This window comes from Phlebotomus papatasi, chromosome 2, assembly GCF_024763615.1.
Source record: "Phlebotomus papatasi isolate M1 chromosome 2, Ppap_2.1, whole genome shotgun sequence".
Lineage (NCBI taxonomy): Eukaryota > Metazoa > Arthropoda > Insecta > Diptera > Psychodidae > Phlebotomus > Phlebotomus papatasi.
Window position 1 is genome coordinate 73,004,969 of NC_077223.1, and position 27,638 is coordinate 73,032,606.

General features: G+C 32.7%; 4 protein-coding genes across 6 annotated transcripts in view; 2 read left to right on the forward strand and 2 right to left on the reverse strand.

Annotated features, from left to right (window-relative positions):
- The window catches only part of LOC129804298 (uncharacterized), a 79,162-nt gene extending 58,621 nt beyond the window's left edge, over window positions 1–20,541 (forward strand). For all 3 annotated transcript variants that reach the window (XM_055851459.1, XM_055851458.1, XM_055851460.1), the window contains 6 exons: window positions 6,808–6,922; window positions 7,004–7,225; window positions 12,510–12,921; window positions 13,004–13,273; window positions 13,359–13,588; window positions 17,333–20,541. In XM_055851459.1, the coding sequence (XP_055707434.1) occupies window positions 6,808–6,922; window positions 7,004–7,225; window positions 12,510–12,921; window positions 13,004–13,273; window positions 13,359–13,588; window positions 17,333–18,141 (2,058 nt within the window). In that variant the 3' untranslated portion in view covers window positions 18,142–20,541. The remainder of the gene's footprint in view (window positions 1–6,807; window positions 6,923–7,003; window positions 7,226–12,509; window positions 12,922–13,003; window positions 13,274–13,358; window positions 13,589–17,332) is intronic.
- Window positions 20,432–25,915, reverse strand: LOC129804342 (28S rRNA (cytosine-C(5))-methyltransferase). Its single transcript, XM_055851557.1, has 3 exons — window positions 25,694–25,915; window positions 24,634–25,632; window positions 20,432–20,773 (listed from the first exon to the last, which is right to left on the reverse strand). The coding sequence occupies exons 1-3, from the start codon at window positions 25,811–25,813 to the stop codon at window positions 20,552–20,554; spliced, it is 1,341 nt and encodes a 446-aa protein (XP_055707532.1). The 5' UTR covers window positions 25,814–25,915; the 3' UTR covers window positions 20,432–20,551.
- A 21-nt stretch (window positions 25,916–25,936) lies between these two features.
- LOC129804375 (biogenesis of lysosome-related organelles complex 1 subunit 2) lies at window positions 25,937–26,569 on the forward strand. The gene is made up of 2 exons (XM_055851628.1): window positions 25,937–26,312; window positions 26,375–26,569. The coding sequence occupies exons 1-2, from the start codon at window positions 26,019–26,021 to the stop codon at window positions 26,501–26,503; spliced, it is 423 nt and encodes a 140-aa protein (XP_055707603.1). The 5' UTR covers window positions 25,937–26,018; the 3' UTR covers window positions 26,504–26,569.
- Window positions 26,498–27,011, reverse strand: LOC129804381 (immediate early response 3-interacting protein 1). Its single transcript, XM_055851637.1, has 3 exons — window positions 26,850–27,011; window positions 26,686–26,787; window positions 26,498–26,622 (listed from the first exon to the last, which is right to left on the reverse strand). Exons 1-3 carry the CDS (start codon window positions 26,935–26,937, stop codon window positions 26,567–26,569), a joined length of 246 nt encoding a protein of 81 aa, XP_055707612.1. The 5' UTR covers window positions 26,938–27,011; the 3' UTR covers window positions 26,498–26,566.
- Window positions 27,012–27,638: the final 627 nt, after the last annotated feature.

The following is a 27,638-nucleotide window of genomic DNA, read 5'->3' on the forward strand; positions in this document are numbered from 1 at the left end:
ATCGTGAAATATCCTGATACCATTAAAAATAAATGGGCAAATTAAATATTTCAGTCAAATACAATCCAAGAAACAGATGAGAGTTAAGCATTAAAATATATTGAGCGCTAAATTCTTATCTTCTAGATCAAAATGTTTTATATTCAAATAAAGTTTTATCATATTTTTTTCTAATAGACCATCTAATAGCAAAATTCCCTATAAATTACATATTTATATATTTCTGAGGTATATAATATTAGTATTGTGATTGTGGGGAAATTTAATATCTCGTATCGCGCGTGAAGATAAAAAGTGCGAATTCAGCATTTTTCGTGTGAATTCCCATTATTTTGGTACAAAAACTTCGTTTCATAGAAATAATAACAAGAAATCAGTGTATCTTGAACTGCTAAAGAAGCAAGAAGTGCTAATTTGTGTAATTAACATTAATTAAGTATGGAAAAAGTTAAAGTCGGATGCTTAATCATCGTAGGATATTTTAAATTCATTACTCTCTATTGATACTATGATTATAATAACTGAAATTTTTGCAGTGAGCTCAGACATATACCATAAAAACTTGTTGCAAAGTGATTTTTTTTATCTTGACTATCTTCAAAACATATTCGAAAATGTAAAAATTATAGGAGTCGTTTTCAAAATAGACCAGAAAACATGGTTTTGGAGGAGTAGGAGGGATTGGGGGGAAGAAAGACTATCCCAGGGATCCAAGGCAATATTAACGTCTGGAGATAATATTTTTATTAGGTCATCAAGAACCGGAAGTTGATATCTCTTACCGTTTAGCCTCTAGCCATGTCACAAGTTGAAAAAAAGTGAATTATAGAGCTTCTCTCTCTCTTTCTCTCTCTTTGAGTTCGAGAAAGTAAAATCGAATTTTGTAAGTAGATAAATAAAAAGGATATCATAAATTAGTTGAGATTCCCCAATCCGCAAAAAATTACTCTGACTCAAAAATTACTGGTTTTTGGTGTACAAGAAATGGTCAGAAAGATTACTCCTAATTGGAATCTTAAAAATTAGTCGTATTCCTGTCGTATTTTGGTCACAGCATTACTCAAGATTGAATTAGTAATATTATCGTTATTTTACGGGTCTAAAGTTCACTCTGACATGCAGTAACAAAAGCGACTCCAAATGACGGTCTTTTTCCGTACAAAAAATGACGCGCGAAAAACAATGCATTTGGCGTCCTTCTCTACCGCATAGGTACGAAATCGACGTACGCACTTTGAATGAAAACGTTAAGTGCACTTCACAATTTTGTATTGCACTACCACCGTAGACACTAATTTCTCAACAATTCTTCACATTTTCTATCGTTTTCTACTAGGTTCTATGTAAATTTCTCTATTTTTTCCCTAATTCACTACTCACATTTGCGAAGATTTTTGCCGTTCGACTTTTGCTGAATGAGCCATCCGACATGTCGAAAATTTTCCAACTGGATAGCAACAACATAAAATTTTCTTTAAAATTTTCACTAAATAGATCTTTTCGACACAAAACTTTAATCACAGGACACTACAGAAACTGAAGCAAACTCCTGAACCACAAAATTTCATTTTACAAAAAAAAAAATTGTTTGTTTATCATGCAAAAAATCGTCTAATCTTCGTTTATTCCTGTCGGCGCTGTACTTTATCGAATCACAACATACAACTCTACTGGGGGAGCTTTTCCTCCCAATGTACACTATAATATTATTGAGAAAACACGCGAAAATATCAAATACTTTGCGAATTCACAGCACTGAGTAATTCTATTTGCCATTTGGCAAGTGAAATTTCCCCTCAGATATACCCAGTGAGGGGAAGATTTTTTATAGGGACACTGGAAGTTACTGGAAGTCGGCGTCATATTTTAGTCGTGAGCGAGTAATCTCAGAGTTATTATAACGCCAAATGACTTCCGTAATTACCGTCATATTATTCCCCACTTTTCGTCATTCGACTCTCTGACGACCGCCATACGACCCGATTCTGGAATACAGAATAGATACATCCAACGGTAATCTTACTCCACTCCAAATTGCTATTTGGGTTTACATTTCATTTCTAGCTATTGAAAATAGTAATATAGAAAAGGAAAAATTGAAAAGTTATACATCATCTTAGCATCTCAAACACTATTTTAAGTGACTTTTGATTGATTTTGTATACCAAAATTTATAATAAACAATAAATAATATACGGTAAATTTAATGCCCAGCGCACAATAACTTTTGTTTGTAAATATGTTTTCAAAGTTTCCTATGAGAGTGAGCGAGATAACTAGATTTAGACCTCACTCACTCTCATTGAAATGTCAAAAACATGTTTACCAAATAAAAGTTATTGTACGTTGGGCATAAGACTACCTGTTTACCATTTCGATGTTTGTATTAAAGGTTAACTGATTTGTGGAGAATTAGTTTTTCAGAGAAATCCACGGAGGATCCATTGATTTTTCGAGGAAACCAATTTTAATTACTTTTATTACATAGTATCCCCTGTTTTTCCCTATTCAATATATTTTTTTGTTAACTAACATTCCGATTACCTAAAAAAAATATTTATTTAATATTTAAACTAGATTCTTACATAGTTTATACAAATGTCAGTCAACAACACAAACAACTCGAAAACTTCTTGATTTCCTCATTGCTTTTAATAATTATATTTTAGAGAATATATCCGTAAATATTACCGAACATTTCTTACATCATTTCAATGAGACTTAAAATTCAATAAGATATTGTTTGGCCTGTTTTGTAGATTCCAAAAAAAACCATTAACCCCAGTCTTCCATTCTCCTTTCATTTTCAATGGTAATATCTTTTGGGCAAAATCTCACGACAAGCTCATAATTTTAAAATTTATGAATCACAGATACTAAATTTGCAACGAATTGCGCAAATATATTAAATAAGTTGTACAAGACACCTATTTAAAAATTTGTCATTAAATTTTAGTGTTGAACTAAACAGAAATATAAATATAAAATATTATATGATAGCTTTTGAGAAAAGTTTCTTGAGCAGAAAATTATTAAGACAGTATTCCTTTTACAGAGGGAAAAATAATATATTTCTAACATTTTAATTAAGGCCAAATTAAAGTACGAAATTTAATAAAATTAATAGCATGAAAGCAAGCAATGACTTCAAAAGGAAGATTGTAATCCGTATTCTGCCATGTTCACTCATAAATGTCTTATTTGTAATATTAATTCGCAAAACCATGAGCAAAAGCTTAATATATATTGCAAATGCTTTCAAAGAAATCAAGTACAATACCTTTTTTTTCTAAAGAATACGACAGAAATTGAAATTTCATGTTTCATTTTTTCCGCGTGAAGAAATCATATTGGATTTTTCTGAGAATTCTCAATCTCCTAAAATATGTCCATTTTTTTTAACAATATTATTCGTTATATTCCCATCAAGGTGATTAAAAAGTCAATTTTTCCTCGGAAAAATATTCATTAAGCTGCTCATATTGGGTCTTGAAGTAAATTGTGCAATTTTGTAATAGAGAAATGTTTGAGAAAAGTCAGAAAAGTAGGATAATTTAATAATCATCTTCTCTGGTAGTCCAAGGACATTTTCATGGAAAATCCCAATGAAGAACGATGATGAATTGACTTTAGTAAATTTTCATGTCGATCCGATTAATTTTCAAAAGACAACGTCTCTTTGTTGTTCTTTCTTGAGTTAAAACAAGATGAAATTTTCAAGGGCTTGCTTGTGGAGAAATAATTGGAGAAAGTTCCTGGCTGGAAAATACATTACACCGATTAACTTGTCTATGAATTTCGAAGCAAGATCGGGTGACAAATCACTCGCTCAATCAGAGTTGTGATTAGTTAATTTCCAGATAAGATTTGTCATTTTTTTTATTCAACTGAAAGTTTAAATGCTTATTTTTTATGGATAGAACACACCAAGCACTTCCATCTTCTCAGTGAAAATTACACTGACTGAGAAATCCGAAAAAGTTAAAATAACATTCCGGAAATGTTAATTTTACCCTGCACCCTGGAGTATTGATCCAAAATCGGTGTAAATATTACCCTTCTCAGGTGTATTAGGGCTTAAAAATACCCTTTTTCATGTTAATTTTACCCTTAAAATGTGTAAAATTAACATTAAAAAATGTTGATATATTTTTACACATAAAAAGTGCTAAAGTTCTCAGGAAAAAAAGTTAATCGCACTCTCTTTTTTTCTCAGTATAAAAATTCAAAACTTTCGGATTTAGTTCCCCATCGCTCACAGCAAGCTTGCTTAAAAAGACAAATATTCTTATATAATTTTTAGTTTCTATTTTGATTCCCGAAAAAAAGAGAAGTACTCTCGCTTATCTGTGCATTCTGGGGCCAAAATGTCAGCCGAATTATGGGATTGACACATGTTAAACCGTTTGACCCGTTTGACATCCAGCGATTTTTTATTCATGTAAAAAGTTTGTATAGTGAGTCCTGACCATCCTCACATAATCGAATCGATATTCACCCTAAATATGTGCACATTCAAAAAAAAATCACAGCAGATTAGAACACATTTACTTTATCTAAAACCTTCAGAAGTGAACAATGACAATTTTTAAAATTTGACTGATATCCAGATTATTCTAAGTTATCGTGTTATCCGGACGAACAGTAAACGGACAAGAATGACTCTACTGTAACTCATCACATGGCGAAAAATTAAGACTTATCATTAAGACTTATAAAAATTGTGTCGAAAAAATCGGTTCGTTTTGAATTATTCTCGTATTGGAAGAATTAGCTAGTCCATGTTCTGCCCAAAAGTGTCACTTTTTAATGGGGATATTTATTCCATGAACTTTTTACTAAATTTCGTTGTGACTAGTGGAAGTAGGGGAAGGTGCTCTCCCTTCGAACGTTCATGTCTCCGAAAAATGTGAATTTCTTTTGTTTTTCGTAAGAGATTTACACTAAATTATCACGTAATTATCAACAATTGATGATAAGCCAACTAATATTTCATAAAAATGTGTAAGTCTCTTGGGAAAACTAAAAGAAAGTTCACATTATTCAAAGACATGAACTTTCGAAGGGAGAGTACTTTCCCCTACTTGACCCGGATAAAGCGAGAATTATCTTACCAATTACGGAATTCTGTTCAATTCTGAACACTCTGGTGTTCTCTCCGTTTATTAAGGCGCTCCTGGGCGACCTATGATTAGCAGAATTTTCCAACACGACGTTGCGATATGATTAAATTGTAACAAATATATTCTAATGCGATCAATAACAATAATTATTTATCTTCAGTCTTGATTGATTTTCTATTTTATGCAGACGTTTAATTTTCTTTTCTATCCGGAATACCTGTCGAGTCTTCTAGTTACTCGGAGGGAGGCGGAGGCAGTTCGGCCAGACTACAGGGACTCCTAGTATCTAAGGTCAACAGTAACTGCCTTTATCGGTCATTACTAGTAAAGGGCGTTGAACTTTTTCACGCAATTTCTATTGATATGCGTTCCGATATCACGCCGAAAGGTTCAAATAGAATGAGTCTTAAGGATTTTTTTTTATTTCTTGTTTTGTCTTTATCACAATATTGTAAGAGGAATGATCCGTATTTTTGTAATTAAAATAAATATTATATTCTGTTTTAATAAAAAACTAAAAGTATAAATTTAAAAAAAATAAAGATACAGTCTAAGTAATTAAAAATTATGAGCGGGAAAATTTAATGTAAAATGTACTAAATTATCGTATCCATTTATGAATTATCTACCAATCCAATTGATCAATTTTTAAGTCCTATTTGAACGAAGGTATGTTAATTCGAAATATCCCTTTCGAAATAAAATCCCCCTTTGTAATTTACCTCGATTTAATTATGCCTATTTCACGGTGCATTAGATCTCCCCTGAAAAGCTTTAAGTTCGAAATATTTTCGAAAATGCGTGTTTCTCTGAATAAACTGTTAATCAATCATAATAAACAGAAATAATAAGATAAATATGTAAAAGAAAAATCTATAAAAAAAAGCTTGACTATAGAATTTTCTTTGAGTACTTAGAGTCCCAAAGAATATGAAAAATTGCCGAAACACACTTGGAGGAATTTTAAGAGACCAAAAGGAGATTTTCCAATAATCTCCTGTGAATAGCATAATGAATTCAATGTCGATATATCCCCGTTTACACGTATTTTTCCTTTAGATTTACTGCTTGATATTGTGAATGTATAAAAGTAGAAAAGCTAATTCCTAATCTTAAGAACAACTAAATACACTTTCATTTAGATTTTTATGACGTTTCGTTTGTCTCTTATAAAAATTCTCTTTTTTCCCATTCTCTTCTAAATATATCTTTCTGGCCTTAGAACCACCAAAGAAGTGAACTTTTTTGGTCTCAGATAAATGTCCGTAAATTTGAAATAAAAATACAAAAATTCTTTGAAATTACACTTTAATAAAACCTCTCTTTAATCTATAATCCCTCCAACTCTGTTTGGTACTTCTTTTCAAGTAGCGAAACCAAATATGAATGGTTACGAGTACGACCCTGAAGTGCCATATGAGCACCAGGTGCAAGATTCCCTTGGAAAGAAGGGAAACCATGACGAGTTGGAGGAAGACACTGACGCTGAATTTGTCGCTCACAAATTGACACATCGGAATTAGAGAATTTCTCATCAATTTTAATAACACTTTGCACAATTACGCGAACCACCTGAAGCTCAGAAACATCCTTCATATTCCCTGAGGTTTCTTTTGTGCCTAATACTTCCGGAAAATTGACTTCTCAACGTGTTTAACAATTTTATTTTTGTGCCCCTTTGCAGACAAATCAAATGAGAGCTGTATCCAGTCCACTGTTCACAGAGGAGACCTTCACTTTTAAGACTAATGAAAACCAAATACCTGAAAATGAGACTTTAACTGTCGCCAGTAGTAACGGTGAGTAATGACTTCAAGAGTGCCCATTCCCATCAAATTGAGAGGGAAGTGACTCTATAATCCCATTTTTCGCATCAACAGAGTCAGTTCTGCAGAAATTCAAGAAGAGCCTCAACCAATTCCGAGGGAAGCACAGTCGGAAACGCAACAAATGTGACGAGTGTGAAACACAATTGTCCAAGGAAATGAGTCGAAGCGAGGAGAGTCGTTTGATGACCAAAACGGATTCTGAACCAGAAATATTCCGAGAAAATCTCTCACAGTCATTTCCTGATAGTCTAACGTCTCTGCAGGAGGAAGAGGGTAAGTTTACGCATTTTCCCGCTCATTTATTCACATTATTGGTCTGTGATTTTCATCAGAGAGTATACCTTTTGGTTTTATTTTGGATAATAATGGAAACCAACACTCATTAAATTTAATTAATATTGAGAATTTCCGTAATTATCGCAGTACAGTCTTATAAGCACTCTTTAAAGGGAAATTGAGAAGAATTCTAATTCGCAATTTAAAGAGATATTCCACACTTATTTACTGCTAATGCAATTTCCACCTCAATTCTGTATTATGCAATATTTAGTTCCTACAGCAAATATTCGAAATAGTTTAATTACAATTAAACTATTCATATTTCTGCTGAATGAAATTTAATATTAAAATTCTTCAAATCACAGTATTTTATGGGAAATATTTTAATAGAACAATTCGGCATGAATAGTTTACAAATCAATTTAAATTCACAACGATCGATGTTAAAAAATTACAATTAGCAAATTCTTTATAGAAGGTTTTGAATTTTAAATAAGTAATAAGCCACGATTGTAAATTAAAAACAATATTTATTTACAACTGTCTACAACAGAATACCCCCCTAGGAGTTGTATTTTATTTAGAATTTTGTAAATCTGAAGTTCCGAGTTTTTTAGCGTCACGATATTTGTCCGTTTGTCCGTACGTCTGTTGCCAGCTTGAGAAGCTGAACGGTTAGAGACAGCGACTTGAGACCTTCGAGAGACCCCCCATAAGTCGACTCAAGGATCTTTAACATGCCCCTCTTTTTTCCCTCGCCCCTCCCCTTCCCCCAAAAAACCATGTTTTTTTTTGGGATTTTTCGAAAACGCATACGGGAAAGTACTCTCCCTTTGAAAATGCATACCTTTGAATAATGTGAATTTTCTTTGATTTTCCTAAGAGACTTACACATAATTATCACATAATTATTAATAATTGATATTAAGCTAAATAATATTTAATAGAAATTTGTTAGTTTTTTAGGAAAAGTAAAAGAAAATTCACATTATTTGAAGGCAGGGGTATGACGTTTCCAATGTTTCCCATATGTTTCTAGCGTGCCGAAAAAACTTTTGAGTTTATTAGCTGTTTTCTGTCATTGTAGAATGAATTATCAAATAATACAAATATAAAATAAAAGCCAATTTAATATAGAATAGGCAACCGAAAACCCCAAATTGGCAACCTACATCGTTTCGGAGATATCTCGTGAAATTTGTATGAAAACGGGAAAAAATTTACACTAAAACTGGTCGCATTTTTCAGAGCTAATGTCACCCCCCCTGTTTGAAGGCATGAACGTTCGAAGGCAGAGTGGTTTCCCCTGATTCGATTCTTTCATTTTCGTCCATTTTCGGAACGTACGCACATTTCGCCCTTTTTCGAAATTTTCGATAAAACTGAATCGGTTCCAATTGGTTATGAATCGGTTTAATTTTTATCCTAAATTCAATAAAATTACTCTATTTTCAAAGTGTATTTCTAGCAATGTTTTGAGTGATTTATTAATCGGTTCACATCGGTTGTGAACCGGTAATGAACCATTTATGAATCAATAAGTAATTTTTGTCCGAAAATCATTTTTATTACCCTTAAAACTATTTTAGGGGATTTTTTAAAGTGATTTGTGGATTAGTTTAAATCGATAATGCAAAAGTACTCTTGAGGTAAATCACGAATTCGAGCATTTTGCAAAGCCTGACGCTTTGCCACCCTTTTCAAGGAAACGTTGCGCAAAATTTAATTAAAACATTCAAAATTGTGTTTTAAGAAGACTTTGGGGAAGCTTTAAGTCATTGTTTTTTGGAACCTTAGTCGTCTTAAAAAAAGCTTTAAGGATTTCTCTGAAACTTTCCACATCTCCCCTAATCCTTTTGAAATATCAAAATCGGTTTATCATTGATTTTTTTTTGGTGAATTTTTTAAATAAACTTTAACTGAAAAGCTTTTTCAACAAAGGGAATTTTGTATCCAATTTTTAATTAATTTTCCTTATTTAAAGGAAAAAGTCTTAATATCTTTAGCAAACCTTCAGCTTACGAAATCCATTAGTCTAATTAAGATTAGGTTTAAACTTGGAATTTTTTTCTAATTGTATTGATGTTTTTCGTACAATTTCGACTAAAAAGAGCGCATTTGGTGATATTTTAAAATTTGGAGAATGTTTGGAGAAATGTTCTTGTCTTTACTTAATAATTTATGATCATATCCGATATGTAAATGGATTATTAGCTAATTTTTTTAATAATAAGCGTATAAATAATTTCCTCAGGGAGTTTAAAAGAAGAATTGAAGCTAAACTTAGTCCCTTTTTCTTAAAAAAAAAAGTTTATCAGCAATCTGAAGCTTTTAAAATCATAGAATATACGATTAAAAGGATTTTTCAAGAAAAGTTTAACCCTTTAAGAACGATTGGGCCACCGGAGACCCAAATATGAAATTTTTCCTATGACCATCTAACGTTATGTTCTGTCCTAAGTCAGAAAAACTTATTTTTACTGACCCTCAATTTTTGACCTTCTCGTCCTTAAAGGATTAAAGTCTTTTTATTTATTTCTAATCAAAAATGCAATTTCCAACAAGATAAGCTGCTCAAGTACACAAGAACGTTCTTATGTATTTGTCTAAAGTCGTAAAAATTGTCAAAATCGATAAATAAATAGATCAAAACCAATTCCAAGGTAATTTTATACTCCAAAATATATAAAAATTGATCGCCCTAGAGTAAAAGATTTTATCGATTTTTGAATATATTCAAATTTATAAATTGGACTTTTTTTTAGAAAACTCATGTTCTTTGTATCCGAAAACGGTTACTCTTGGAAGATTATCTGACATTATTTAATCAATAAGGTAGCTGATATAATTTTAAGTTTCCGCCCGCCTTTCCCAATTTTACTAAAATCCTGGCAATACCCTTGAAAATAATAACATATAAAAAGTGTTGTGTGAACAAAAATTCAACAAAAAAAATAGAAAAAAAATATTAATTTGAAATTACATTTTTTCAGTTTTTTTATAACAACTAAATAAATAAATTAATATTTCATTTTAATGCCCAAAACTAAGAAATTACTTTATTGGGTTCGATTTTCAATTTACATTTGGCTGATTAACAAATGGGTGCAGATTCAGAGTAGAACAAAGAATTGTCATGCGAAGAAATATAGTGGGAATGGTGAGAATAATCACGAGCAGGATACAGAATTCATCGAATTTGCACAATAACGTAATTGTTATTTTAACCTATTTGTACGTGATTTCCAATGAGAAAAAGGAAATACTATTTTAAATAGTCCTTGTTTATGCTTCAGATCAATAGTATTTTTTAAAGTTTAATTTTCTCTTGTTCATTGAAAATATTTATTCGCAAAATCAAAAATTGGACTGTTCATTTAATTTAGCAAAAAAAAAATTAAAATCCTTGAAAATAATTTTTATTAGTTTCAGTCATCAGGTAAAGTCATTAGTATTAACATGTTTAGTTTATGATGTCCGTAAATATTAACGTTATATAAAGCGTCGATTGATACATAGGTTCCATTGCAATACGAATGGGACAATTTGATTATTTATTTTGATTTATTCATTTAATTTTTATATCAAATTTCAGTATCTTAATGAACACGCATTCATTTTGAAATACGCAGATATCATTTGTACACACCGTGGTTGATTCACATTTAATGAAGAAAATGGTGCAAATTTCATTGCCTTAAAAGTATTTTAAAGCAACAAATGTATGGGGGCAGTTTCATAAAGAGAGCAAAAAATATTTTAAAAATTGTAATTTAAATGGTAAAATGCAAAATACCAAATATACCAATATACTCAATAAATTGATATATTAATATTTATTTTGTTCAGTAATATGATTAATTATCTTTTTTTAATAAAAATTATTGGTGGTAAAAAGACACTTAACGCTTATAACCCTTATAGAAAGCCCCATTCACTGGTAAAAATAAAAGTATCGGGAATGTTTTAAAAGTACCGCTTTTTGACGTATATTTTTCGTATTTACTACATTAGAGTTCACTCAGATGATAAAAATATGTTGTGAGTGTGTAATAAAACATATTCTATTGTGATAAGTGTGCATACAACATTTTAAAAAACACTGTTGTACCTTGCAAAAAGTCAAATATAATCCACCTTTTCGATAGGATCACATATGTTCATTTGTTTGAATTGAATTTAATATTAGAAAGCTATTAAGGTTAGAATAGTAAGGTTAAAATTTGAAGAAATAAAAAAGAGGATTTTGAAAACTTCAATTCCGCTTGAATTGCAATAAAACTGTTTTTTATCTTCCAAATAGATAAAATTGGTGAAAATATTTCCTTTATTGTATGTATGATTTTTTAAGTTTCATCCATACAAGGTTTTAAGGTTGGGGTCAGCATAACCTCACATTTCAAAAAATAACTCCTAGTGGTTAAAAATGAAGAGAATTGAGAAATTATGAGTAGGGGATAGTGCTCTCCCTTCGAACGTTCATGCCTTCGAATAATGTGAATTTCTTTTGTTTTTCGTAAGAGATTTACACTAAATTATCACGGAATTATCAACGATTAATGATAAATCAACTATTAATAGAAATGTGTAAGTCTCTTAGGCAAACTAAAAGGAAATTCACATAATTCGAAGGCATGATCATTCGAAGGGAGGGTACTTTCCCCTATCACTTGTTTCTTCAAAATTAAACTGTTCTAAATGCAATTGCTCTGTACAACGACGTTATCACACTTGCACATTAAAATTTTAATGTGATTCACATTAATTAATTGTCGCTTGTGAGCGTCCAAATATGTTATTTGTGTCTTTGAGTCACTTAATATTTGGGGTTTTTCTATTTATTGACAAAGAAGTGGACTTGGCCTGCAAAAATAAGTTTAAATTTACCTAAAGCACAAATATTTTTCACATTAAAAAATTAAACAGAAAATCGCATTAATTTTTCGCATTAATGCTATAAATCAATTTATATCAAATTTTGCGGGCCAGGTCTACCTTTTTATCAACAAATAGATCAAATTTTGAATATAAAATGATTCAAACACACAAATTACACATTTGGACTCTCACCAGCGACAATTAATGTGATTCATATTAAAATTTTAATGTGCAAATGTGATAACACAGTAATTCATTGCTAACGATTCACCATGACATGACGCGTCATTTGCTGGGATTGCAGATACAAAAAAAAAATGCAGTCAGAGCCCATTTCAAGTGTACCAAAGTGCCCCAATATTTTCTTGCCTTTCCATTATTCATTTCTCATTTTCAACAGAAAAAGCCCCAATATACGCTGAGGCCGTGTTTGCTTTCCAAGCCAGTGATTCTCAGGAATTGGCTCTGCGGAAGGGAGACCTCATTGAGGTATTTGTCTACGACGACTGTCCCTGGTGGTGGGGAAAACTCATGTTGCCGGATGCACTACCTGCAATGAGTGCTCCTGCAACCCGCGACGGCTGGTTCCCGCGGGATTTTGTCAAAGTTATCCCAAGTGTGGCCGTGAGGAGCAAGAAAGCCGAAAGTATGGCCACAATTCCCCAAGATGACCGGATGCGCAATGGGGGAGCTACTGATAAGCCGTCGACGTCCAATCAAGAGTATCAAGTCAATTTCCGTGAGAATGCCATCCGCGAGCTTTTGGACGCCGAAACGGCTTATGTGAATCTTCTATCATCTCTCTGCTATGGGTAAAACATCTTAAGAAGAGGCCAAACTTAAGAGTTCTTTACAAAATCTCTGTTTTTTTGGGTATTTCTTCTTTCTGAACAGATTTCTGCACAAACTTCGACTCCATACAGATATATTTCCTATGGAAAGTATCAACTGTATCTTTTCAAACATTGAGGACATTCTTCACTTTCAAGAGGCATTCCTCGATGCACTCAAAACAGGAATTCGCAATCATTCTATTGCCAAAGTGTTCTTAAGCCATCAAGCGGCTTTTTCTGTCTACTCCACCTACTGCAATGCCCATCCACGTGGCTTTATGGAATTGGAAAAGTACACAGGGAATAAAATGGCTAGTGAAATTCTAGAGAGGTATCGATCGTCAAAGTTTCTTCTTTTGAGGAACTTTAATGAACTTTTGACTAAATTTTGTGTATTAAATTTTGTATTTTTGCAGGTGTAGAAAGAGTGAAAAACTCCCAGAACTTCCACTAACAGCACATCTTCTAGCCCCAATTCAGAGGATTTGCCGATATCCACTTCACTTGAGTGAACTGGTTAAGTACTTTCCCTCAAATCCCAATTTCCAGCGCGACGTGAAGAAGGATCAGGAGATGATGGACTGCAAGGAGTCATTTGAACTGGCATTGGCAACGATGAAGAAGGTCGCAGAAATGGTCAATGAAGGTAGAGTATTAAATTTATTACTTTTTAGGAATCCCATGTTATTCCTTCTTAATAAGCCCCGCCCACAAAAAATTAAACCGTTCATAAATAAAAAGAGAATAGCCAAAATTTGTTAGGAACGACTGGCAGTACTGTTCAAAATGCAAATAAAATCTTAATAAAAAAAAGTAAATTTGTACAAAGCCACGCCCACTTGCAGATCAAGCACACTGTTCTATTTATTTATCTGAATATTTAACCGCCATTCCAACGAATTTTCCGAAGTAGTTCAAGAATGTTTTCTTTTCTTTTTATAAAAATTTGCAAAAAATTTTTTAGTTTATACTGTACAATTCGTAAAATAATTTTGAGATGTAGTAAGTTTTTAAGCTCCGCCCAAAATATTTTTAGTTTAGGCCTCATACAAGTTTTATCACATTTTTTTTGGTCTTTTAATAATAATGAAAAATTACTCTTATTTAATTCATCTCAATGGACAGAAAGTAAAAAAAAAAACATTTTCCATGCACTGTTTTGAGCCACACCTCATGTGACAAGGATACTCTCTCAAAGTTCTTCTTAGGTTGCAATAAAGGTCCATGAGCAGCACAACCCTTCAAGATTTCTAACATAAATCAAGACAAAAAAAATAGTACTTAGCGTTTCCAAAAAAAAGAAATAGCTTATTTTTATGAAAAACTCTACACCTCTGTCATGAAAAAAGTGGGCGTGGCTTCCACAAAAGGCGTGGCAGTTCGAATATTTCAAAATCTCAATTTCTCTATTAAACAGAGAAAATCTCAGTATCAGTACAGATCTTACTACAGAGAAAATTAAGATTTTAAAATATTACAACTGTAACCTATAACGCTTTTTGGAAGCCACGTCCACTTGTTTTTCATGGTAGGGCCTTGAAAAGCCACTACTCTTTTTTTTTAAATGCTAAGTGCAGGATAATTTGCTGAAGTCACTCCCCTTTGTCATGTTTATTCCTACCTTAAAACAGAAACTTATTCTCTGTTAAAATTTTTGTAAATGTAGTTCTAGATTTTGAAAAAAAAATGTAAGGGTTTCTGAATATAATTTTAGCAGGGGGTGTGTCCTAAACTTTTAAAGGCGGATAACTGTTAAACCAGAGAATAATTAGGCCGTCAAATATTGTATTTTTATGTAGTAGAACACTCGCGAGGGGATGAATAAATAAGGCCAGTGAGTGAACTGTAAATGGCAGATCGACAGATCGCTGCGATCAGTCTCCATAATCGCCTGCAAGATTGCACAGATCGCACGATCCGTCTACGAGATCGCGCTGATTGCATTGATCAGCACCCAACGTGAATCATGAGTGCAAGACATGTTTACCCCCTGGCACTCACTCTATTATTCAAAGCAGTAAACGAGCAGTAAAAAGTCAAATTTGGTCAGCAAAAAATTCGAAAAGATCAGTAAAAAATAAAAAAAAAATGGTCAGTAAAAAATAAAAAAAGGCAGTAAAGTCAAAAAAGGGCAGTAAAAAATTAAAAAGGAGCAGTACTTTATTAAAAGCGGTTAGTTAAAAAGGAAGAGTGGTCAGCAAAAATGAAACACGATCAGTAAAATATAAAAAGTAGTCAGTAAAAAATAAAACATGATCTGTAAAAAGTAAAAGATAATCAGTATAAAATAAAAGTGAGCAGTAAAAAATAAAAAGTGGTCAGCAATAAATTAAAAATGAGCAGTAAAAATATTCAATTTGGTCACTAAAAAATTGAAAATGATCAGTAAAAAATTTTAAAACAGCAGTAAAAAATTTAAAACGAGCAGTAAAAAATAAAAAATGGTCAGCAAAAAATTAAAAATGAACAGTAGGAATATTCGAGTTGATCAGTGAGAAATAAAAAAGTGATCAGCAAAAAATTAAAAATCAGCAGTAAAAAATAAAAATTGATCAATAAAAAATAAAAAGTGGTCAGCGAAAAATTAAAAACGAGCAGTAGAAATATTCGAGATAATCAGTAAAAAATTAAAAAGTGATCAGCAAAGAATTAAAAATAAGCAGTAAAAAATAAAAAATGGTCAGTAAAAAATACAAAGTGATCAGTGAAAAATAAAAATTGGTCAGCCAAAAATTAAAAAAGAGCAATAAAAAATAAAAAATGGTGAGCAATAAAAGTGAGCCGTAGAAAATAAAGAGTGGTCCGTAAAAAGTAAAAAATGAGCAGTAAAAAATAAAATGTGATCAGTAAAAAATAGAAAGTGGTCAGAAAAAATAAAAAGTGGTCAGTAAAAAATAAAAAATAATCAGTAATTAGAAAAACATAATTTTTAACCTATTTTTGGGGGATAGAGAATGCATGAAAGGGGAGGGGGAAAAATGAAGAGACTAGTTTCGATATAATGTCATTAGAAGAGGGGTCATGGAAGACCGGAAGTTGATATGTCTTACCATTTGAATTTTATATGGGTCAAAAGACTAAAAAGTGCGGCAAACAGTATTTTTAAAATAGAGCTATTATCGTGACTTTCTCGATCCATCACCGATTGTGACCGATGCAGTCATGTTCAGAATTAAAATATCTCTCAAAAAAGTCCAAATTTAACCAAATCCGTTGAAAATTAGGCCCTCCAGGGTGGTTGACCTTTGACCTTGAATAATTCAAGATGGCGAATTTTCTGGTGATAGGTGTCTAAGGACGAAATGTTCAGCTAGACTACTTCCGAAACATATCCAAAAATGAACGAAATCGCCAGGGCCAATATTTTCATGAGAATTTCATTAAAATTTATTGTAGGTTTAAGGTTGTTTGTTAGGGTTTTGGGTAGTGAAACAGAAAAATAAAAAAATTTTCACCGATATTTATACATTACCAAGTTTAACTTACAGTTTAACTTCTTATTTATTCTTTACTAACAACATTTCAATTTTTACTGATCAGTTTTTGTTTTTTACTGACCACATTTAATTTTTTACTTTTTACTTTTATTTTTTTTTCCTGACCAATTTCTATTTCTTACTGCCCATTTTTAATTTTTTGCCGCCCACTTCTTATTTTTTAATGATCACTTTTTATTTTTAACTGACTACTTTTAATTTTTTTAATGACCACTTCTTATTTTTTACTTACCACTTTTAAGTTTTTACTCACCTTATTTAATTTTTTACTGCTCAATTTTAAGTTTTTACTGATTATATTGAATATATCTACTGCTCGTTTTCAATTTTTTTGCTGACCACTTCTTATTTTTTACTGACCAATTTTTGTTTTTTACTGACCAATTTTTGTTTTTTACTGACCAATTTTTATTTTTTACTGCTCATTTTTAATTTTTTGCTGACCACTTTTTAATTTTTCACTGATCAATACGAATATTTCTACTGATCATTTTTAATTTTTTGCTGACCACTTTTAATTTTTTACTGCTCATTTTTAATTTTTTTACTGTTTTTTTTTTATTTTTTCTTGCTGCTCATTTTTAATTTTTTGCTGATCAACTCGAATATTTTTACTGCTCATTTTTAATTTTTTACTGACCATATTTTCTTTTTACTGACCATTTTTATTTTTTTACTGATTACTTTTTAACTCTTCTTACTCGAATACATCTACTGATCAATTCGAAGATTTTACTGACCATATTTTAACTTTTTACTGACAAAATTTTACTTTTTACTGACCATTAATTTTTTCCCTTATTCAAATATCTATTGAGAGAAAGTCTAGATCCTCTATAAAAAGTTGTGCCGTATATTCATTGCGCTTTGTCTTTATTTATTTATTTTTTCAGAGAAAAGAAACAGCGAGCACATGTCTCGAATTCAGGCGCAATTTGACAATTTTACGGGCCCCCCACTTCACTTCCACAGCACCCGGCTTTTTTTGCAAATTGACGCCATTCGCTTGTCCCCAAATCTCTGGAACAATACCTTTACACTTTTCCTCTTCGACCGACAGATTATCTACTGTCGCAAGGACTTTATGAAGCGCACCCATTTCATCTACAAGGGGCGCATTTTCTTGGACAATTGCAGCATTCTCAATCTTCCGGATGGAAAAATGTTTGGGGTCACACTAAAGAATGCCCTTCGAATCTACTGTGATACGAGAAACAAATGGCATGATTTTTGCTTCCGCAGTTCTGCCCACAAAATACGCTTCCTGAATACCCTTTCCGTTGAGCGTCAATACTGTGGGACAAGTCTCTTTGTTTCGGAATTTGCTGGAACTGCAGATGATGACCATTTGACAGATGATGAGGAATTCAGGGGCAAGGCGCAAGAAAATGAGCAAATTCGCAAGGATGAAACTCAGAATGGAATCAATTTAGTAGGAGGAAGTGGACAGGCGAAAAAACTAAAAGCAGAATCACCCTATGATGTTCCCAAGAAGGCAACACCCGTGGAAGAAGGGACATCTTCAATGAATCGTCGCCATCTGGCCAATTGGTTCAGGAAGCCAAAGAGCACAAATAGCACACCATTCCAGAGTCCCACACATCGACCACCCAGTCAGGATGTTCCGTGTGTGTCGAGGAGTGTGGATAAAAGTGGAAAGAGCGCCCCAAAGATCCCCGATTCCGCCATCAAAATGTCCTGAGGGTGCGAGAGTACACTCCTCTAGACGGAAATTATTCCCATTCCTGCAATAAATTATCTAACTAGCAGTGGAATTTCGTAAAATATTCATAGTTCTGAATCGTCAAATCGGCACTCATAAATCTCCGTTTCGTTAAAATTGGCAGTTTGTATAGAAATTAGCCGAGTAGTGCCAATTACCGCCGATTTGGCAAGAAATTTGTAATTTTAAGCTCTCTAAAGCACAAATACAAAAAAACAATTGAACGCAGGGTTGTTGCTGAAAACGCACACATTGACAAAAGCAATTACATTGAATATGAAAGCTAGAACAGAGATGTATTGAATATATTTAAAATTAAAAATTTGGTTTCATCAAATAATGAGCAAAAATTATTTTTTCTAGTATTTTATTCATGGTGAAAATTTCTTAAGTGGTATAGGTTGTCTTCCGAAGTGACGTTTCTTTGAAAAGAACATAACCTAAATGGAAAAAGTGTTCAAAAAAAATCTTCGATAAATAGTTCTATTGAAGTTTCCGATGAATAAAATTTGCAAAAAACACATTCCCAGTATATTTCTAGGAAATTTGAAAGTTTAGTCTTCAAAAATGTCCTTTTGAATTACATAACCTCTAAAACACTTTGTCGTTTTTGAAAAAGTTCCTGTTATCTGAAGAATAGTCCTTAAAAAATATGAAAAAAAATCTTGCAGATTCATATTTTGTTACGCAAATTATCTAGCAAGCGACATAATCCGTAGAACAAAATCTAACCTAGAAAAGTTTCACTTGGTCAATAGATAATATCGAGATATAACCTCAAAATTTTATTGAATTTAAAATGCACTTTAACATCATAGTAAATTCGGTAAATTCACTTTGAGGTTATAGTCGAGTTCCCCAAATTTGAACTCCTCAAATTTGAACGACATTTGAGTTCAAAATGTAAAATTTGAGGTTATGTGAAGAAAGTTTTGCGTGAAGTCTGAATTAGAATCATTTTTCTCTGATGCTTCCTGAATATTATCGTATTATATTACCTTCCTCAACAAATTCCATTTATTTCACTATAAATTACATTGATATATTCTCTAAAGTTATTTATCTTAATGTAGGTTAGGGAAAGTGCATTTCATATGAATTCCGTTACGTTTTTGAAAATATTGTTCAAATTTGAGGAGTGAGAAATGTCATCTATATCCCCCAAATGTTCAAATTTGAGGAACTCTACTGTATGTCTGCATAAAACTATGGTTTTTTTCACATAACCTAAAATTTTGTAGTGAAAATTACTTTACAAGTAAGAGTTTTAAGACCATAAAACTACATAAAAAACTTAATTTGATGTTCATAATGAAGTTTTCGAGGTTATGGAAATCATAACCTCATATTTCAAAAGAATCTTATTACAGTAGAGTTCCTCAAATTTGAACATTTGGGGGGTATAGATGACATTTCTCACTCCTTAAATTTTAACAATATTTTCAAAAATGTAACGGAAATCATGTGAAATGCACTTTCCCTAAATAAATAAAAGTAACTTTAGAAAATATATCAGTGTAGTTATCGTGAAATAAATGGAATTTGTTGAGGAAGTTAGTATAATACGATAATATTCAGGAAGCATCAGAGAAAAATTATTCTAATTCAGACTTCACGCAAAACTTTCTTCACATAACCTCAAATTTTACATTATTTTGAATGCAACCGTCGTTCAAATAGAGGAACTCGACTGTATTTAAGAAAGATTAAGTATCCTTCTCTTTAAGAAAGAGAAAGATAAGTGATATTTTTTATAGGTTATGTCGTCATTAAATGGTCTCAAACTGAATAAGAAAACCTCACTTTAGAACATAACCTCTGCTACTTTTTATAAGGAATTTTACATCAGCATCAAAGTAAAGGTTAAACATTTTAAATTGAATTGTTAGACATTTTGATTTTAAATTTTTACAACAATTAAAAATCTATTGGGAACACTGTAAAAATAAGCAATGAGCACAAGTAAAAAATATTTATGACATATTCCTTGACAAAAATTTCGTTAATTAGATAAAAAAAAACTCTTCAAGTTTTACATCTAACGATGACCTCTATTATTCTTAACCTCAAATTTCGAAAGCTCCAAAAGTTTTAACGGTTATTTTATAAAATTCCACTGCATCCTTACTTTTTTTCTCTAATAACTCGTAAGCTTTCAACAAAACTGATAATAACTTTATGAAGGATTTGAAAGAAGAAAAATGAATGTTGAGATAAGGAGAAACCATTTTCGTTGTAGCGTTAACTTGTTAGACAAAAAAACACAGACTCTTTGAAAGATGTTGATGTGTATAATAAAAACTGAAGAAATAATTGTAAAGAATTGAGTTGCTGCAGCAACAGACACTATTAAATATTTAAGAACAATGGTAGAGAACATCACCTGTCTTTATGTCGTCTCCATGGGTTCCTCCTCCTTCAGCTGTTCCTTTCTCTCGAGCACCGCAATGAAAAACCCATTTGTAACATCAACTTCAGGTATTGCATAAATACACTTCTTGCCCACTTTCTTGCAAAAATTCGACCCAAAATTCTTCCATTCCCCCTTCAGTTGCTCCAACGGACACCTCAGCTTGAAATTCTTAAATTGCTTAAGAGCCTGCTCAACCACCTGGAAAGTCAAGAATGATGTTTTGAGTGACTTTTGGCAGCTCTTATGGAGCGGAGTTTATTTTACAAGAGTTTTAGGAAAAACATTTTTGTTTCTCAGAAAAGGAAAGTTGAAAGTACCAATCCTGCTATAACTTTATAAGAATAAGGGCTGAGATTCATTTATTGGAAATCTGGTTTGTAAGCACCTTAAAACAGGTAGTCTTTTAATAAATCAAAAAATGAGCAGAAACAAAAAAAATTAATTTAGTCAGTAAAGTATGAAAATTTGGACTGAAAAAATCTAAATCGTTTCAAAAAAGGGTAAGTCTAATTTCTTTTATTTAGTTGTAACTAAAGAAAAACTTGAAATATCATCGCAAACATTTTCGTGTTTCTGCGATATGGTTTCATGTTTCATGAAACCGTCGGTTGCATTAACGGTTGTCATACCTGCATTCTTTCTATGTAGCATTTGCAAAAAATTATGTTTCTGTCGTCGTTTGAATCAAGTCACCAAGTATTAAAACAAATTCAAGTATAAAACAAATTCAGATACAACAAAGATTGATGCAAGTGACGAAACGTTTATCTCTTTCGCCTCTTTTGGGACTCTGAGTACCCAAAGCAGCATATGAATATTCAGTGAAAAACAGTGTTTTTTAATTATTTAGAACTGAGAAAAATTCAATTCTTTTGTATGATTACAAACTATAAGGATGTCCAAATGTAAGATATTTTTTGTAGGACCTCAATTAATTCTTGAGCTTAGATATTTTTGATTAAAAAATTGTAAAATTGGCTTGCAGCATATGCTGCGGTCCGGAAAGAGTTATACGATTATAAAACCACTTTTGCGTTTCTAGAAACATATCTGTGTCTGATGCAAATCTACTTTTCAAGAAATGTTTTCAACGTTTTCATGGTTCTCAAATACTTTCATGCAATTTCGCGTTTCTAGTTTTTTTGAACTCAATTTTACGTTTCGAGAAACATTTTCTCCGATTCTAAAAATATTCACCTCATGAATTTCTAGAAACAATCTCGTGTTTCTTGAAACGAATTTCTGGAAACATTTTCGTATTTCGTTTGATGTGTTTCTACGTTTCAAGAAACATTGCTTTGGTTTTAAAAAGTTAAAAAAAAAACGTTTACGAATTGTTATAAACGCTTTCAAGTTGTTTGAATGCATTTCTACATTTTAAAAATCGTCTTTGTGACTCCAAAAATGTTTACGCATTTCTAGACACCTTTCCGTGGTTCTTATTTTATGCATTTCTTACGTTTCGAGAAAAATATCTGTGATTCTAAAAAGGTTTCTTGATTTTTAGACACTTTCCCAAATTTTCAAGACATCTATGATAAACTAAAAATTATTTCAGATTTCTAAGAAACGTTTACCTGTTTCTTAAATGCTTCTCTGCGTTTCAAGAAACACTTTTCTGATTATACAAAATTCAGAATCTTGTAGATGTTTCTGTGTTTCTTGAATACAGCGTTTCAAGAAACATTTCTGTGATTTTAAAATTTAAAACGTTTCCAAATTTCTAGTTCTAGAATCATTTTCGTTTATCCAAGAAACATGTCATTTCTACGTTTCATAAAGCGTGTTTATAATTCTAAAACTGTTTACGCATTTCTAAAAAATCCGTATTTCTTGGATGCAATTTTACGTTTCACGAAACATTTCTGTGATTCTATAAACTTTTACGCATTCTTTAAAATGTTACCGTGTTTCTTGAATGCATTTCTACGTTTCAAGAACAATTTGTGCGATTCTAAGGAAGTTTCTGCGTTTCTAGAAACGTTCCCACATTTCAAGAGAACATTGTGATTTTAAAAACGGTTAAGAATTTCTAACAACGTCTACCTGTTTCTTGGGTGCATTTCTACGTTTCAAGAAACGTTTTCCTGATTACATTTTTTAAGATGTTTCTGTGTTTATTGGATACAACGTTTCAAGAAACATTTCTATGATTATAACCAGCGCACAATAACTTTTGTTTGTAAATATGTTTTAAAAATTTCTAATGAGAATGAGCGAGATGACTAGATCTAGATCTCTCTTACTCTCATTAAAATGTCAAAAACATGTTTACCAAACAAAAGTTATTGTGCGCTGGTCATTATAAAGATTTTAAAACGTTTCCAAATTTCTAGAATCGTTTCCGTGTAATCAAGAAACAACGCCATCTCTACGTTTCATGAAACGTGTTTGTGATACTAACAAAGTTTCCGCGTAGATACTTTTATACGTTTAAAGATAACATTTCTGTGATTTTATAAACCTTTTCGAATTCCCAGAAATGTTTCTGTGTTTCTTGGACGCATTACTATGTTTCAATAAACGTTTCCGAGTTTCTTGGATACATTTCTACGTTTCAAGAAACATTTCTGTGATTCTATACGTTTCAAGAGAACATTTATGTGATTTTATAAAACTTTACGAATCCTTTTCAGAGAAATGTTTCTGTTTCTTCGATGCATTACTATGTTTCAAGAAATATTTTTGTGATTCGAAAAATATTTATGGATTTTCCCAAATGTCTCCGTGTTTCTTGGATGAATTTCTATGTTTCAAGTACCATTCTAACTGTGTTATCACACTTGCACATTAAAATTTTAATATGATTCACATTAGTTGTCGCTGGTGAGAGTCCAAATGTGTAATTTGTCTGTTTGAATCATTTTATATTCAAAATTTGATCTATTTGTTGATAAAAGGTTGTTGATAAAAAATTTGATATAACTTGATTTATAGCATTAATGCGAAAAATTAATGAGATTTTCTCTTTAATTTTTTAATGTGAAAAATATTTATGCTTTAGGTAAATTTAAACTTATTTTTGCAGGCCAAGTCCACTTCTTTATCAATAAATAGAAAAACCTTAAATATTAAGTGACTCAAAGACACAAATAACATATTTGGACGCTCACAAGCGACAATTAATGTGAATCACATTAAAATTTTAATGTACAAGTGTGATAACGCCGTAAAACAGTTTCCACGTTATTTTAGATGCGTTTATACGTTTCAAGAGAACATTGTTGTGATTTTATAAATCTTTACAAATCTTTTTCCCAGAAATGTTCCCGTGTTTTCTTCGATGCATTACTATGTTTCAAGAAATATTTTCGTGATTCGAAAAATGTTTATGTGTTTCACCAAATGTGTCTGTGTTTCTTGGATGAATTTTTATGTTTCAAGTACCATTTCTTTGATTCTGGCTGTTTCTGCGTTTCTAAAAATGTTCCCACATTTCAAGAGAACATTCTATGAATTGAAAAACGTTTCCAAATTTATATTATCTTTTCCGTGTATTCAAGAAACACGTTATTTCTGTTTCATGGAACATGTTTGTGTTTCTAAAAATGTTCACGAATTTCTAAAAAAAAATCCGTTTTTCTGTGATTCAATTTTACGTTTCAAGAAACATTTCTGTGGTTCTAATTTTCCGTGTTTCATACACGTTTCTACTTTTCAAGAAAACATTTTTGCGATTTTAAATTTAAAAACGTCTACAAATTTCTAGAAACACTTTTTTGAGTTTCTTGAATGCATTTGTAATTTGTACGTGATTAATAATTGTGAAACACGAATTTTTACTTAACAAAATTTAATTTAAAAAAGAATACGAAAATTTGTCGAGCGCGTATTAGCCTCTACGCTAAAACTTTCCATCACATAAAATCCGTAAAACGATCGATAATATATTTTTGAATAATATTTTTTTTATCAAATTTAATGGATAAAAAAAAGCTACGCGGTGATGAACTTTGCAAATCCTTTAATTTCGAGATTAAAAATGTTCTTATCGTCTTGTAAGAACGAAGTTTGACCTTGTAATAGCGTTAAGAATACTTGATATTGCATTGACTTACCATCTCATTCTCCTGGACATTCATCGAGCACGTTGAGTAGACAATTCTCTTGACTGATGGAAAGTTCTTCATGGCATGGCAAAGGAGTTTCAGCTGAAGCCTGGACAACCTCCCGATTCGTTCATCGTTGTATTCCGTCCTCTCTCTCGTCTGGATTTGCTGAATAACTCCACTGCCCGAACAGGAAGGATCCAGGAGGATATATTCAACTCCCGGAACATCCTCATCGTGAATAGCCAGGGAATCATTATTTATAGGCTGAATAATTGTACTCCCGGAATTGGCAGCAAACTGCCGGAGTGTTGTGAAGCGTCTTGTATGGTTTTCAACCGCATAAACAACTCCCTTATTCTTCATCATTGCAGCCATCTGGATGGTCTTGAGTCCAGGAGCTGAGCACATGTCCAAAACACGAGACTTCCTCGTTGGAGCCAGTATCAGAGGAGCCAGACACGATGATTTGTGCTGCAACACCACACTGCAATCCTTCACTAGACTATGAGTAGCCCAGTGTGACTTTGAGGAGCAAGGGAAAGCATACAAATCAGGTACATGGAAGTCTTCAATAAATTCCTCATCCTTGAGATTTTTAACAATTTCCAGGTACTCATCGTATGAAGCTGCCGCTGGAAGTTGTCTCCATCCCTCTTCCATACTCAGATACTCGAGAATCTCCCGTGGTTTGACTTTCAGAGTGTTAATCCGGATAAATCTGGGCTGTTTTTGTTCTCCTGCAACCACAGGGATTTCTTCAGTGTTCTCTGTCTTTCTTTCATAGATTTTCCGTAGCTTTTGCTCATAGGACAGCACAGTCTGAACGGGTTTGGATTCACCTTTGAGTTTTCCGGCTCCGAAGAGAAGTTCAGCCACGAGAATTTTGCACAGGGATGGATTTAAACGGTGCTCTTTCTGAAGAATCTTGCTTTCGTAAATGACAGCATCTAGGAGAGGTTTGCGCTGCAGGATTTTTGTTATCAACCCACAGAGTTTGCCTATCCTCTAAAAAAGAGAGCATACATTGAGTGTCACAACTTCCTGGTTGGATTTTCCGGGTTCTTACCGCGTGTTTCTGGTTGTAAATCATGTCTCTCATAGACGCTCCTTCTTCCTCATATTTCTGCAGGATCTTGCTAGCCACTCTATACTGTGTTGGAACTTTCACTGAATGATTGAAAACCATGATTTTCACACTGAAATTTCCCTGAATTTTACATAGAAAAAGGATCAGAAAAACCAGAAAAACAAAACCACGTTTGTTTACCTTTTTGCGGTGTCAAAAATTGACATTACCGAATAGGCTTTTAGACGAGTTGCCTGCAGGCGGATGAAAAGGTAAACAAAAACAAAGAGTTCCTCTGGTTTTCTGCACTTCCTGGCCAGTCACAATGGAGGACAGCGGTGGAGTGACGGATTCACCTAAGAAGGGCCCTACACTCTCCACATCAACATCGAGTTTTGAAGCTCTGGACCCACATGATCCAAATCTCTCAAGATTGGCTACGAAGATGTTCCAGAAGACTGGAGATTTTATCTCCAGTGAACTCACAGGTCCACTGGAAGATTACAAACTCCTTGAGAACATGAATCGTGCCACGATCTCCAAATATTCCGATATGCAACAAATCACAGAAAATCTTGCATCGTCAACAGCAGAATTGAATGGAAAGCTTGATGAACTGGTAAGAGTACTTCTCTTTTGTCACTTCTGCAAAATTATTTGAGTATTTTTCACTCATTTAAGGTGCCCTATCTGCATCAGATCGACGAGATTGATGCCACAATCTCTCAAATTGAAATTGCAGCCTACAAACTCGATGCATATACCCAGCAACTGGAGGCAAAATTCAAGAGTCTAACGCAAAAGAAATAGCCAAAAAGTTGTATTTATTTAAAAGTTTAATACATTAAATACATTTCTCCCATTCCCATGCATTCATCCAAGGAGTAATTTGAAAACTATCGCTATAATGTTGAGAAATATTAGTGGATCTGGAAAAGAGAAATTATACATTTTTAGATTCCGGATGAAAGTAGACTTTTATAGAAACTTACACTTGACGACTGTCCTGATTGACCGGATGAGATTGAGAATCTGTGTTTTGACCGTAGGAGGCTCACCAAATCCCTGAACATTCGCATTGGCGCCCCATCCGACTGTGCCGAGAAAAGAATAAGGTTAGGTTTCTTGTTTCGCGAAATAAACAAGGTTTTCTTACTTTTGGCCAGGAATCTGTCTTCGTGGAGGATACAGACGGCATTGAGACACAGGAGGGAGGCTTCAATTAAATTCCACAGCGTAAACATTGCAAAAGATCAACCAAAAAGCATCAAGATGTTTTGGATTCGATAACTCGTCGAAAGATGATGTCAGCAGTCATCGAATAGCCCTTTCATTTGACATCAACAGCGCCCATCAAAAACCTCAGTCAGCCACTTTATTTTTTGCAAGTGGGCGCAGTGCACTTGCAGGAGCTGGATTTTTAGTTGTTTTTTATTGCTTTTATTGTGCCAATCAGTTTAATTGCAATTGATTTCTGCTCAAAGGATTGTACATGAAGTGATCAGTGATGTGAATGAACTAACCGTTTGGGATAAACATCAGAAAAAAGGCAAGAATCTTCCCACTCAATTTCCAACAGTTTTACCCCACAAATACGCAGTTTTCTCAATTTTTTCTCAATTAACTTAAATTGTCAGGCTGTCCCATGCTTTTTATTTACATAATAATTATTAGATAATGCGTCAGATCATTGTGTACCTTGGTGTCATTTGCACCGAGAATGCACTTTGCCTCCATCCAGAGAGAGCTGCTCTTTGTGTTGCTTCGCACAGAGACGTTCATTCAGTCTGAGATTTATTGAATAACTTGTCCATTAGTAATCCTCCCTAGCTCTGGCCACGAGCACTCATTGCCTGTGCGTGCTGGGAAGAGTACTGTGATCTCTGGGGACAATGAAAAAGACATTTCATCGAATGGGCTACTGTTTTACACAATTACCCACTTC